Raw genomic sequence first — 14,741 nt, forward strand, 5'->3', positions numbered from 1 at the left:
ACTCTATTTAAGTGATGATTTTGCTACTGGCTGTCCTCATGGAAAGTGTCACTAGAGCAGAGAGGCTGTAAAAGGAAAATAGTTTTATAGGTTTTAAATGTTCCAAATCACTGACTAGCAATGTCTCCTGTTGTATCTCCTGTTTGCCACGGACATTTTTGCATGTCAGTTTGCACCTGCTTTCAAACGCGCTAGATAAGGACGCAAAAATAGCACCTAAAATTTGGTTCAAGTTCAGTGAATCGTTTTAGGGACGGCCTATGAAAATGAAAGTCACAATAACCCCGAATTTACACTCTGAATTTCCTTACGTCATTTCAAAGGCAAACTGGGAAAACTGCAATTAGCTCCGTCTCTAGCAGTTTCATTCGCCTTCACTTTGATGTTTACTAAACCAAGTTACACTTCATTTAGAGTGCAGAAACACAAGCTGGGTAAATAATCCAGTACAAGTTTTGAGTAAGGTCAGAGTCACTATAGCATAAGAATGACGTGTTTTTGGCTGCGGCACGCTCAGCGATGACTTTAGACGTGAGCTGGTGTGAAGTCATCAGCATCTGGGTCCGTCTGTTAGCTGTATCATTTGGTCAATTGGGAAAATGTGGGTGGTGGAAGAAAATCTACTGCTAATTAAAAGAAAACACAAGTCAGCATTAATTTTTCTTTTTGCCTTTTCTTTGAGAGTTCTGAATGATTTAATAGGAAAAATGTGGGAGCGGCAAAACTTGCAAAATAAACATGTACGGATGACTAATAAAAATCTTTCCTGCGTTTTTATTTTAACATTAAAATGTCACACTCCACAATAAAAAGACTGTTTCTGCACAACATAAATGCATTTTGTTTGAAAAGCGAAAAATGATTCCTTGTTGTTTTTAATTCTTCTATAATCCCATCGCACTATTGCTCAGCTACCTCACATTTCATTTTATTTACCAGAGTAGCTCTGAATAAATGATTTGCAGCATTTTGTGCATCTGATGCTGCAGCATAGTTGGATATCCAGCTAAGCCATGCTTTTTGGACTTTAAAAAAAATGGACTTAACTGCTAGCTAAATGTAGCAACATCCCAAGTAACATCATGCTCAGCTATGCTGAAGCTCTGTCTGCACCGATGAAGACCTGCCCACCTCGACATGCTGAATGCCTTAAATGGCTGAATTTTGTGGGTGATATTTAAAGTGTATTTAAGTGCATCAAGCCAAATCATTTTAACATAACATCCAGTTGTAAAAACAACAAAGTGAGCATTAATATGACGCCACAGCTAGCAAACAGGTTGTTATATTGGCCACTTTGTGCCTAATGTGCAGTGCATCATAGTCTACATACAGGATGACAAGTCTAAGTTGCTTTCCAATTCCAATCTGACTGTGAAACGTAAGCCTATTCCACTGTACTTAGAACATTTAATTAACTTATTTTTTTTTTACTAAAAATATTTTTACAAAAGTGTGAGAAAAAACCTGTTATATTTTTGCAAAATATAGAGAAAACTAATGGGGCATTCATCTTATAGGGAGGAAAAACAAATACACCAGAAATATAGTGGAAGCAAAGCAGCTCATTTACTCCATGGCTGTGCTGGCATGAGAATGCTGGTCAAGTGGGCTATAAGTTGGTGGCGGTGCAGCCACCTGATGGGTGGCAGCGATGAATGACTCAACCGTTCCACCTCCATACTGTACGCTCTGAAGAAACAAGCAGACCTCTGTTTTAGCTTGCGTCCTGAATCTCTTCGGTGGGAGCAGCAGCCTGCGCTAATGGTGATGATTATTAAAGGACCTGCAGCAGGTTTCTACTGAAGTAGGGAGTGAAAAACGTCCCGCAGTCTCACTGATTTATGAGAAATTACACTCTGTCAAAATGTAGAAATAGGCAGAGAAGCTTGGCAGTAGATTTTGAACGTAGTAAAATTAAATGACTAAAGTTTAATCATACGGCAATCACATACTCGGGGGATATTTATTGCTATTTACGCCACAAATAATTTTTTGGGACTTTTTAATATGACCTAATTTCAGCTCGAGTTTCGCAGACAGACAAAAGGAGCCTGTATCTGGGTGACTGCACACGACTTTTGGGTTCGTGTCAAGAAGCCGACCACCCAGGTGATTTTTCAGCAGGTCAAACATGAATTTAAGAATGTTTCCTGACCGTGTCCAGGTGAGTGCGCTGGTGCTTGGCTCGGTCGCTGGAGTTGCTGAATGCCTTCTGGCAGCCAGGATGCTGGCAGAGGTACGGCTTCTCGCCCGTGTGGCTCCTCAGGTGGATCTTCAGGTTCTCCAGACGGGAAAATGCTTTGTTACAGCCCTCGAACTGTGGGAGGAGGAGAGACCGCTTACAAAGAGAAAACTGGGGGGGAAACAAACCAAAGTATGTGCCTGAGTGATTCAGAAACAAGTCATCCCTCGCTTTTACCTATTTTGGAGCTTCTAATAAGGATAGTGTTCATTCTACAAGATATATTGACTGATTGAAAAAGACCGGAGGTGCAACTGTGAGCACTTCTTTCTGCATCTTTTGAAAGCATCTGCCAATCCAAGACTCTTTGTGAAAACCACTGAGCGCCTGCGCTCCCAGCCTGTCATGTTAATTGCAGGGGGAAACTGGAGCACGCCATACAGTGCGGTGTCGTTTATTTTGCCGTAATGCATAGCGGGAGATAAGTATTCGGCAGTGTATAGTCCATTAGACTGACAAGTGACAGTGACTGTAAACAAGCTCATATCTGACCCTGCTTGGCTCATCCGATCCCAAGCACTCACCCAATGAGCACCACAGATTTGTTAACGTGTGAATCATTCATGAGGCTTCTCATGTATCCACTTCTGGGCTTGTAAAGAAAATGGAAAATGGAAACAAACAAAAACAAATTGTGGAGGGTGAAAGCAGCTTTCGCTGTCAAGACTCTCTACGGGGGAGTGTCAGGTTAGGAGTGATAAAATTCTTAGGTAGAAATAATATGGGAGGTTCCACTTAATATAACTTTTGAAACACACAGGAGCCTCTTAATAAATTAACCCTCTGATGCATGAATTGTAAAAGAACAACAAAAAATCTTCAGTGTTTTTATTCTTGAGTTCAGGGATTTAAACATGTGTCCACTCCTGTGGACAACCTGCACCTGAGCACAAAAAACAAAACGCATGAACTTAATTTTGGCTCTTTAAGCACCGACTTTAGCTGCTGTCCACACATTGTGAATTTCAACACACTTGAATGGGCTTTGCTGCAAAATCCTCTCAAAAATGTGATTATCCCTGTTGCTTGTGTACCTTTTGCTACCTCATGCTTCCTTTCCCCTCAACTTTCCGTCAATGTGCTCGGATAAAACACATTGAACCTCCAGCCTCTTGACCTGAGAGACTAGAAACACAACATTTCTGAATTAAAATGTTTTTATTGTAAGATTTGCATTTTCCAAGAAACTGAACTTTTGGTGTCATCACCTGTAGGTTATAATCACTCACATGGGGAAAAAAATGCACACTTACTAATTATACGTATGCAAATCAATTTACTGAGTAAATACCATCATCTCTAGTTATCCCTATAAAGATGAATTTGCCTTAAAAATAAATATAACTGTAAAGATGTTCTATTTTTTAAGACAAAAATAAAGCACAAAGAACATCATCCATCGGGACAACATTAAAAATGCTTTGTTAGGCTGAACTCAGTAAATGTAAAGTTGACATCCGGCTGCTAAAGCTCACGTCTTTTTATTCTCGCCTGACCTTTAGCTAGGCCGAATGACAACAGGTCAGGTTGCAGCTCAGGACAGAGCAGCGGCACTCCAGCTCTCTTTTAGCTCAACACTCTTAGCCTCCTTCATTCACTCAGGCAGCGCAGGTTGGGCCTTCTATTCACCAAGGCTCCATTTAAGAAAGACGAAACCCAAACCCGTCATGGTAGAACCGTCTTAGGTGACCTTGGCTCATTTGTGGGTTTCTGAATGCAGCGATGTGGCTCAGTAAGAGAGTCTTAATCTGTCCAAGCCAAGCAGTGTGTCACACGGCTCCACAAAGAGTTTGTAAGATCTCCGAGTTAAGTTTGGAAACAAAACTTTCATTCAGGATGATCAAAATCATACTTTTACCTCTCCGCGCCTGCAGACAAAAAAAAAACAAAAACATGCAAAACGCTTTTTTTAGGCTAATTTTACTCAAACAAACATTAATGTATCCAAACACAGTACAATATGAGGACTTGTCAGTGCTTCCAAACAGAAATACGCTTGAAATTTTGAAATCCTGTCCAAGTCCTGTTGAACTTCGGTGGTTCAACGTTTTGCTGCAAAAGAACACAAGTCCTCAGAGTGCAATTCACATCTGCAGCTAAGCCAGATGCATAATCTAAGTGCATATTCATGAGTTCGTAAAAGCCAAAATGTGGAGCTACACAGTAAAGCAGGACAGTTTGAATATGCATGTAGGATCTAATGTGATAGACAAACACAAAATGCTGGTCTGTCAGGAAATTTAAAAATATATGAAAAAGGTGCCAAGTATTTGCCTTCAGACCCTTAGTCAACAATTTGCCAAGCTCCATTTCGCTGCGAGTATTTGTTCATTCTTCTCTAGAAAATAGTAAGTCAGAATCTTCTACTTAACATTTGTTTTCCTATTTTAGCCCTGGTTGTGTTTAGGTTTGTCGTTCAATCTTTATTGGTCAAAAGGTTTTATTTTTTATTTTTTACCATCTATCTTCCCATTAGCTCTCATCAGTTTCCCCCCGCTGCCGTAGGAAGGCATCACCTCAGCATGATGCTGCCACCACCATGTTGTGCTCAAGGTGTTCAAAATTTTGAATATAGTTTATAACCTTGTTGCATTATGTTTGAAAGGTAGTTGTAAAACAGATTTTGTACATGTAAAACATATAATTTTCCTTGAACATCACAGTTTTATACAAGTCCGTGTTGAAACTAAGAAGTTTTTACTTATAATGTGACAAAGTGAACAAAAACATTCATAAATACTTTTGCAAGGGCATGGTATAATATATCTGGCAGACTTTGAGGCTGAGAATTAAGTTCTGGAAAACAAACCAAGCTCGTATTTAGGCACCAAAATTCCATATTTATGGAAATTTGTTTCGCTGAAACAAATTTGAAGATAAATTAGTTAGAAGTCCGTGGAGGAAAACCATGTTACTCACGAAAAAGCGTATTATTGATCTGAGGATATAATTTGTAGAGAGACAATCCAAGCGTGAAGTTTTTCTGGCGAGTAAAACAAAAAAACCTCATAAGGCACCAACGTCTTTGGGAATAGACGTTACCCAGGAACTCAGCAGAAAAATAAATCTATGCTAAAGTAAACCATTTTAATGCAGCCAATCTGCTGGTTTAAATTACTTCTTTCAGAAAGTGTGCTGACTGTCAACTTCATTTTGGAGGTTTGCTGTATTACAGTGCTGGTAAAATGAAATATGCCACTCCTGCTGGTAATGAGAGAAGAAAAGAGTGGTAGTAATAAGAGTCTCCGTCAGGCCCAACCATATGTGGTCCCATTTTGTCAGCCAAGACAGTTATGTGTTGTTGTTTTTTTTCACCCGACTACACTAATCAAAGTTACAGCCATAATGATGATAAAAGCCTCTTAAGATAACATGTACATTAAGAAGCATAAACTGTGTCAGTAAGGTGGTACACCATTCATAAAGAAGCTGACTCGAATCTAAACTGCGCAGAAAGCACCACACGGTTGAAAGTGGCATAAACAGAGTCGGTGGTTGACGGATGACTGGTTTTGCCTTTGATATTACCTATAAAAACAGCTTAAACTGCGCTAATCACATTAATTGCTTTAAACATGTTTAGTTTTCCTCTCTGAAAACCCTCCGTCCAGGGTAAGCCAGAAGGCAGCCGCACGAGGGGAGTGGCACCGGCACTCTTGAGGGCTTTCAGCCCCATTTGACACCGTCCTCAGAGCTGAGTGGGTCGCTCAGCGGCTCGGTAAACATTGGGGATGACAGCGGGGTCTCGACGTGGCTGAAGGGAGCGCGAGCGAGGGTTAAAACCCCGGGACAAGTGGCTGATCACAACAGACAGATTATGGACTCTGCGTTCAGAGCAGAGGTGGTGCGTCACGCCTCGGGCCTTCATGGGAAATTACTCTTGACTGGCAGGGAAAAGACCAAACAGTGTCAGGAGCAAAAAGGCAGCAGTGTGGGACTCGGCTCGCAGGCAGCGGCTCATTAGCAACCTGCCGGAGCTGCGGCTGACGGGAACAAACCAGCCGTTGTGGACGGCTGCTGGGCGGAATACAGCCGCTGACATGTTTAACGAAAATCTGATTTAAAGTCTAAATGAGTGACGCAAGAAGACACATATGTACACGAAGAGGATCAGAAGACGTAAAGAGGCTCATCTGTTGAAAAGTGATATTTGCGCAATGAAGTTGTTGCTACTAGTGTCATTGAATACATTTGTTTTTATTTTCATTTCAGGTTCCAAAATGTTCCCTTTCTACTTGCCGGTTGCAACAGATTTAAGGTATTCACAGGGTGTCCCCCTTCAACTTGAATATATTTCTGTGTCCCCTTGATGCCGGAAGACTGAACTTGGATTTGGGAAAGGATTCACAACCAACTGAATAAAGTTTCAAGTCGAGAAGCCAGCAGGATTCTTTCACTGGAGTGCTTATTTATTTTTACAACATTCTATAAAGTTGCAGTATGGGACTTTTCTAAATATATGGTATGAGACAAACAATCTGAGAAAAAAATCGAGCTCCTCTGCCTCCTCCCAGTGTCCAAATCTGTATTATAACGTCAAGAGCCTATTAAGTTGCTTTTTTCTTGGATCTCAGAAATTCTGACTTTTAGTGCAAAATAAATTAAGAAAGTTATCAAACTTGATTTGAAAATACATAATATCTACCGTGTAGACACCGCTGGGTAACAACTGGGTGATACAAAACATTTAATTCGCAATTCTGACAATTCTTAATAAACCAACAACAACCTCTGTTGTTGAATCTCTGCTTTAATGGATAAAGTGTGTTATGCACCTGATCAGAGCTAGCTAATTATTTAGCAAAATAGTTTGCAAATAAAAGAGCCAAAGACTGCAGCAATAATATTATTAGCTTAGGTTGATCAGAAATGACATACAGGTAAAACACAGTTAATGGCTGCAGATTTCACAGTGTTTTAATGTGACAGTCACCCTCAGTCTGAAAGCTGGTAAAGTGATCTGACCAAGGAGCATCTTGATTTACAATTAAGTTACAATTACTCATGTTCTAAAGGTGTGAGATAGAGGAAATACATTCTCAAAGCTCATCAGACAAATCCTGGACTCTTTACAGGAAAGCAACACAGAAATACAAAAGTTTTCAATCAGCCAACAATATATAAACTGCCACGGCTCAAATTAGGATGTATAACAGTTTAAGTAAAAAAAAAAAAAAAAAGGTTTAGAGGAAAGAGTTGGTTTATCAAGAGGAAAACCACCAACACTTCAGGATCTATACACAGGGGAGGAGGTGCAGCACAGTGCCCCAGCTACAGAAGAGAGGAACATGTGTGTTTAATCTTCCTGCTTCCAAATGCCCTGTGGCAACCACAGCAAAGTGCAGAAAAACGTAAATGGATGAAATTATATCCATATGATCCGAGACGAGCTAAGGAGAGACGGGTTTCTCATGCACTTTGTTAGGATGTAATATTAAAAGCAGCTTAGGTAAAACATTCGCATTACATAGTTTACACATATCATTTGAGTTCCACTCCACATCAAGCAGCCAGCCTTGTCTGCTGCGGATACGCCTTTAATTAGACATAAAAATATTATTTGGGCATATTATTTCGATACGTCAAAAAGGAAGGGGTTGCTTTATACGCAACTGTTTTCCATATTTCCAGAGCCTATCTTCTTCTGTTACCCATCTTTTTTATATGTGAGTAAGAATGATCACAATTCTCCAAAAAAAAAAAAAAAAAAAAAAAAAAGGTTGATGAAAACAGGAAAGGAGTGTTGTCCAGATGCACACAGAGCGAGAACTCAACCGATAAATTGGTAGGAGGAAGTAGTCATTTAAATGACCAAAGAAATTGCTGTTAACAGCCTTTTTGCACTCATGCCTGAACAGTTTCTCAGTCAAATTAAAAACTATGTTGATGGCACAACAGGAAGCAGTCCTATGATGACTAAGTGGGGCTCACATAATGACCCAGCTGAGCTGTTTTGTTCTTCCCAGAGGCTGTTAGTGGATGATTGAGGAGGAAGTGCAGTGATGGATCTTAACTTTGCGTTTCTGCAGCAAAGACTTGTCAAAGTGGTCGCAACATGCTGAGGGGTTTATGGAACCACTTCACCTTATATGATCCAGGCTGCCCAGAACCCCTGTCCAAAATAGCGTACACCTGTGCAGCCCTGCATCAAATTAGAGAGCTAAAATGTAATTTTCTTTCAAATGGGCTACCTGGAGTTTACAGGTTCACCAGATTATGGGAAAAAGGAACGCAGTGTTACATTCTCAAGTAAAAAAAACACAGTTACACAGTTTAGTATTTTGCCGTTTTAGAAGAAATCCAACTGATCACACAGACATAGTTTGACTTGAATTTTCATTTTATATCGACTTTTTGAAAAATGTAGGCATATTTTACAGATGACTAAACTAAACTAAACCAGATGGGTGAACTAAAAGTGGAGTTGATGCTTGAACATACATAGAATTGTCATTTCTGTAAGTTTATATTTTTCTATTTCTATTTAAATATCTTGACAATATTTCTCTTTTTTTCATCCTCTTAAAAAATCTAAATTATGAACTTGAACTCTGACACAAACTAAATTGTCTCAGCAGTTGTATGAAATTTACAAAGAAAAAGTACCTGCTGCGATACAATCGTTTCTTTAAACACTAATTCAAATCGTCACCTTCCTAAATAATGTCCTAAGTAATTTTTTGCCAAGAGTGATTTTTGCAAAAAATAAAAATAAATAGAAATAAATAAATAAATGTAAAAAATAACCTCTTCTTCGAGCCAAAAAATTATCTAGGCAACAAAAAAAAAGCAACAAAAAAAAAGCTATAATTATTTTAGGAAGGCAAATAGAGTCTTTGTGGGAAACATTTTATCCAGGTTTTTAAAAGACTCATCACCATGGCTGTGATTTTTGGAAGAAATCGTGCAAACAACGGCTCTGTTGTTCTCTCTTTGCCAGGACTGGATGCTGAAAATGAAATGAGTAAAATTTCAAATGCAAAGAAGAGTCAATACCCACCTTGCCCTGTTTTCAACACAGACGGGTGCACCATGGCTACTCCAGATTTTTAATTGGAGTTTCTTCTAGGCTTGTAACAATAATCAATAAATCAATTAATTGCTCAATAAAGTAAAACGAGCTCAATAATTCCCATTTGTGTAATTTATAATCTTTCTCTTTTCTCTTTTTGCATCAAAGACTGGAGGACAAAAGTCTTCAGTTTGGTTCATTGGTCTGTTTTTTACAGGGACTTCATAATTCATTTTGTTTGTCGTTTCTGTTGTTTTGTTTATTTATTTTGGATATTTAATTTGTTTCAGTCTTAAATGTCCATTAGAATTGAAAGTTTATTGACCTTTAAGAGTTTGGTCTTCCATTATTTTGTCATTATCATTATGTAACTTGAACAGGGTCTCAAAACAACAACATTACTGGTTATTGCAGTAACTTTTGGGAATATTCATCATCCAGCAAATTTGTTACAGTGACACGCTAAAAATATTAGTCGAAAAAAAAAAACTGAACCAGTGTATGTGTGTTTTAGCACCAATGTAGAAATGCAAATGCAGGAGAGTGTGGAGAAAGTCTAAATTACTGCTTCTCTCTGAAGGTGGAAACTATTTGTGTGAACCAAAACCATAAATTAAACTTCTAGCATGATAGAGCCTCTTTCACACACATATTCCATGTTACACCTCCTCGCTGAATTGAATGTTACAGAAACTGAATTTTGCCATTTAAGAACAAGGAATCTCATTTCACCCATCCTCCATAATGACACAATGACGACTCGGCTGTGGGATGCACTTTTCAATTCCACTGTGATCTTTCTGACATCGGAAATCTTCAAATGGAGCCATTCAGCTTTGACTCTGGATTTTGCGTTCACAGCTATTCTAACCGTGCGCAAGAACCGACTAAAACGCAACACAAAGGATCCAAGGCCACAGCCGCAAGCAGCCACCGAGGCATTAATTATAAAACCGGTTCAAGAAATCCAAACCCGCCTCGAAAAAAGAAACGCCAGAGCTTACGCAATGAAAATCCTAAACATGATCTGCGTTCCAAGCCGGCGTCTGGCCTGGTGTTACTGGCAGTCAATGCAGGATCCTGCTGCGTCCTTTGACACCAGCGCTCACGTCTATTCAGCGCCTTTCACTCACACCTGCCGCCATTTTCGCTGTCGCTCTCTCCGGCCGTCTCCCTTTCACCCCCTTCGACCTATAAACTCCTCTTGTTCTGCTGCAGAATGAGCTGCATGTCTCCATTTCATTTTAGGGCCATTGTTGGGATGATGGATGCCAATTCACACGCAGCCAGCAAAGAAAGTAGTAACACACTTAATTGATCTACTTTGTCTTCTGCTAATCCGCTTTACCAAAGAATGTGTAATCATATTTGCCTGATTAGCGCGTGTGGTTTGAATTGATTTGTTGTTGGAACCATCATCAGTTACTTTCCTTAAAAAGCGCATTTGTTTGATTTGTTTGTTTTTTTTTTGCCAATAAATGGGAAAAACTGGTATCTGTGGATATCGCTACAGGACTTGACAGATTTAAACTATTCATGCTCTGACTAACGATAAACCACAGCATCTCCTAGGACAACCAGTAGCCATTTTCTAACTGCATGAACGTGTTTATAGTTTCTTTACTTAAAATATGAATTCTTTCAGTGGCCAGAGAACTTTTGCTGCACATAATCACATTTTACTTCCATTTATACGCACCTTCTTACCTGCAAGCCTACTTTTGTTATTTCAGCTGATAAAATGGATATATTTTTTTATTTTTTATTTTTTTTTAAATCTTGCCTACTGACCGAACATTTTTATAACAAACCCAGAGTGATCCCATATCAACCAGATCTGGTGGGTAAGGAAATAAAACTATTCGCTCTCTAAACAGTTTCGGAGTTGACACAGCTGTTTAGGTTTAATGCCCTGCTGCAGCAACTCTATAACTCTGACGTGACAACAAATAAACACTGCAGAAACCCAGCGAGTTGCCAAGCCAAATACCTTGATGCCAACAGCTCTGACATTTAGACAGAAAGCATGCCTGCAAAATTAAACAATAGGTCAACACGGCGTTATGATCAACACCAGCTCGGGAACTCAAGGAGAGTGGAGGAGAAGAAAGTGCACTTATGCAACCGCCCTGGACCGGGACCAGACCACAAAGGACTTGTGCCGAAGAAATGTGGTGCAACTGCGATGCCACGGTGCCCTCTCGATTTGTTCAGTCCTCAGTGTGCCAAAGTTGTGTTCTTTTCTGCTCTCTGCGGATTTCGGGGCCCAGTTTCCAGTCGTGTGGATACGGCTGGTTGAAACGTATCAGGCTGCGCCGAACGTTTACCGTGTCAAGTCGAATCACGGCTCAGGCGCTCTCAGCAGGCCCATCACCATCCATTTACGTTTCAATAAATCAGATTACCACATTTCTGTGCACAGATATCTGTTCTTATTTAATAATCCAGTCTCCATTTACAAGTCAGTGTCTTCTGACCTACAAGAAAACTAATATATACAGAATTGCAAAAAAGTTTAAACCACAACTGAGTCCTTCGTACTTTGTTTCCAAGGAGTCAGATTTCTGTGTATTCTTTTAAAGTGGTCTCTCCAAACTGTTCTCTAAGCTTGCAAAAGAAAAGGTTTTTCTTTGGGTTTTGACTTTTGTCTGTTTGCTCATTTTCTGTTAAGCTCAACAGCATGTTGTGGAGCATGGGCTGTACTTAAAAAGATTAGGAAACTCGATAAGTAGGGGGCCAAAGAAGAATTGTTGGGCAAGAGTAGCTTATAGAAGATAAACAGAATCTGAAAGTAATTTCTTCATTAAACAGAAAAAAATCCAGCAAAGGCTGGACAAAAGACCTAAGAGTTTTTTTGTTGTTTTTTTTTTCATTTTTTTATCATTATTCAACTGAGTTTGAGAAAATTGTTGCCAAATCCTTTTCTCTTTGTGAATCCCCTTGTTGGTGGTATTTAATTTGAACATTTCATAGATCTGAATAAACTGTCGTAACAAATCTCAAGAAAAATTTGAAAATGATGTGGAAATGTTTCTGAAAACAAGATATTGGTTGCCTTCTGGCGACCGGAAACTCAAAAACTCAAAAATCCTTTTTTTTTTTTCCAATCAGCAAACACACCATAAGTAAGCATTAACAGATCACATAGCCACGACAGTATTCAGTGTAGAACATGTGACTGAGGGAACAGGCTCAACATTCTCTATTTCCATCAGCGAGGTGTTGGAGGATGCAAAACAAAACGTAAAGAATTGTATTTTCTACTGAGGTGATGTTAGCTAACACAGTGTTAGACACTGCAAAGTATCTCATTTTACATATGAGGTATTTTCTATAAAAAATATCTCATGCATATGTTTAGATTATCTGTATAATATGAGTCCAATCCTTGTACAGTCTGATTTTACATAATCTGTCAGCTGGAAAGCTTAAATAAAAACATTTTCCCCTGAATATTTACAATTCATTTTCTAGTAGTACTGTACTTTGAGTCATGTATGACATGCATTCCAGCGTTGTATCATTTTTCCAGAAGTGAAGCCAAGTAATCCGGATATTTTCCTTATTTTGTCTCTCACACAATCGCTTCATGACAGTGGGAAAGACTTCTGCTGCTGCTGCTGCTGCTGCTGCTGCGGGAAGCTGGTGGAGCTTTTGCGAAAATAAGAGGATATGCTTTGACTTACAAGTCTTTTACTTTTACTGCAATCCTGCCCGGATAACAAAGCCAATCTGGTACTAAACACTGCATAAACCTTCTCACATCGATGTAAAACGGATTCCAAAGCTGAACAGATTGAACGTGAAACAGATGTGTTTGAAAGTGAACAGAAAGCAGAGAAACAGACACGGAGAACATTGGGACGTTAAAACTCCATGGGGGCGGCGGTAAAGCCCATCTTAAATATCTCTGCAGTGCCAGTTCTGCTGGGGTCACACAATCATAAAGGGAGGTAATAAGAAACTGGATCATTTTGTGTGCCGTGTCCTTGTGTGCCCCACTATGATGGTTTTAGTTGTATTTCTTTCCCAAATTCGTCTAAGCTCCCTTTCATCATCGATCAGCGAATTAGACGAGATTTCAGGGTGATCTCACCGCTTTAATAAACATTATGTGCCATATAACACCGCAATACGTGGAATTCATCACTGATCCTTCCATTCAAATCTATCTAAGGTCTCACTCTGTCAGAGGAGCTGCACACCAAACCGTAAGCACACACACATCACAGTCTCACCTTATGGAAAGTTTGATTCAAACTCTCGGTTTCTGAATTAAAAATGCATCACAGGCCCCCCATACCAACTCGCTCATCATGCGTAACGGCTTGTGATGAATTCACAAAAAAAAAGTGATTTCTGCGATGACATCAGAGGAGCTGGATTGGCCGTCTGGCTCCTCTTCTTTCAGCCTTCACGTCTTCTTGCAAACATTCAAATTAAATCCGGCACACCGACCGCAAAACACAGCAGTACATAATTTAAACCCGACACCCTAAACGTAAACACGTCTTTCGCTACGTAATTTACCCATACTTCCCTCGGTGTTTATTTTGTACGGTAGCGGCTCTGTTCTCACATACTCTAGCCTCAGCTCTGGGTTTGCCTGCTGTGGTGTGGCGTGCAGCTGGCTGGGTGTAAGGATACCGCTGTCCTTGGATTATGCTGTGACCCAAAGTCCAAAGTAGTCCCAGTTGTGTCGCTTGCGTTTGCATGTTTCGTTGAAGGTTTTACGGGTAGTCGTCGCTCTGGATTCGGATGTCTGCAATGGCCTCTGCAACACTAACAACTTTGGAAGCGCTGCAGATAAATTCCACACTTGCACAGGACCAGCTAACTGCTGGTAAACGTTCAAGCTATTTGCAAAGGGATTGTTTTCAGCATAAACACAGCATGTAATGTGGGAGTTAGTAGCAGCCTCAGAGGAAAGAAAAACTGAAGCTGTATTTGGCTAATAATATCCTACAGAGTAGGGCTGTAATTATGAGTTGGTCACAAGTGTATTTTCCCCCACCGCTAACAAATATGATCTATGACAGAAAGCACTACAACTGAGACCCAATAAACCCGGTTGCATAAAAACAAAAAATAACTGGAGTAATGTAAAAGTTGGCTCAAGACTTAGTTTTCTCTTTTATTCTGTCTGCTGCTGTAACAGTCAAATATTTCTATTTTCAAAATAACATTTGAAGAGAACTTTGACACTGATTGTGTGTCGAGTTTCCAATATTGTTAGGAAGTTAATGGAATATTGGTATGATGGAAAACGCAAGCAGCATCAACTAGCAATAGGTTGCTTTCATGTACTTGTTAGTACAATTTTTTTCCAACTCTGAAGACAATGCTGAAGACCCCAACTTTGGAAACAACAGACGTTAGCAGTACAGACAAAAAAAAAAAAAGTTTGAACGTCTGAGCAATGCCAGGAGGAGGAGATAGTCACACTAACGACATTAACAGCATCAAAAACATGTCTAAAGACTC

At 39.7% G+C, this 14,741-nt stretch overlaps 1 protein-coding gene across 3 annotated transcripts in view; it reads right to left on the minus strand.

Moving 5' to 3' along the window:
• glis1b (GLIS family zinc finger 1b) overlaps nt 1–14,741 on the minus strand; it is an 87,209-nt gene that overhangs the window by 24,251 nt on the left and 48,217 nt on the right. For all 3 annotated transcript variants that reach the window (XM_008407071.2, XM_008407070.2, XM_008407069.2), the window contains exon 5: nt 2,159–2,320. In XM_008407071.2, the coding sequence (XP_008405293.1) occupies nt 2,159–2,320 (162 nt within the window). The remainder of the gene's footprint in view (nt 1–2,158; nt 2,321–14,741) is intronic.

The sequence above is a fragment of the Poecilia reticulata genome, linkage group LG4 (assembly GCF_000633615.1).
Source record: "Poecilia reticulata strain Guanapo linkage group LG4, Guppy_female_1.0+MT, whole genome shotgun sequence".
NCBI lineage: Eukaryota > Metazoa > Chordata > Actinopteri > Cyprinodontiformes > Poeciliidae > Poecilia > Poecilia reticulata.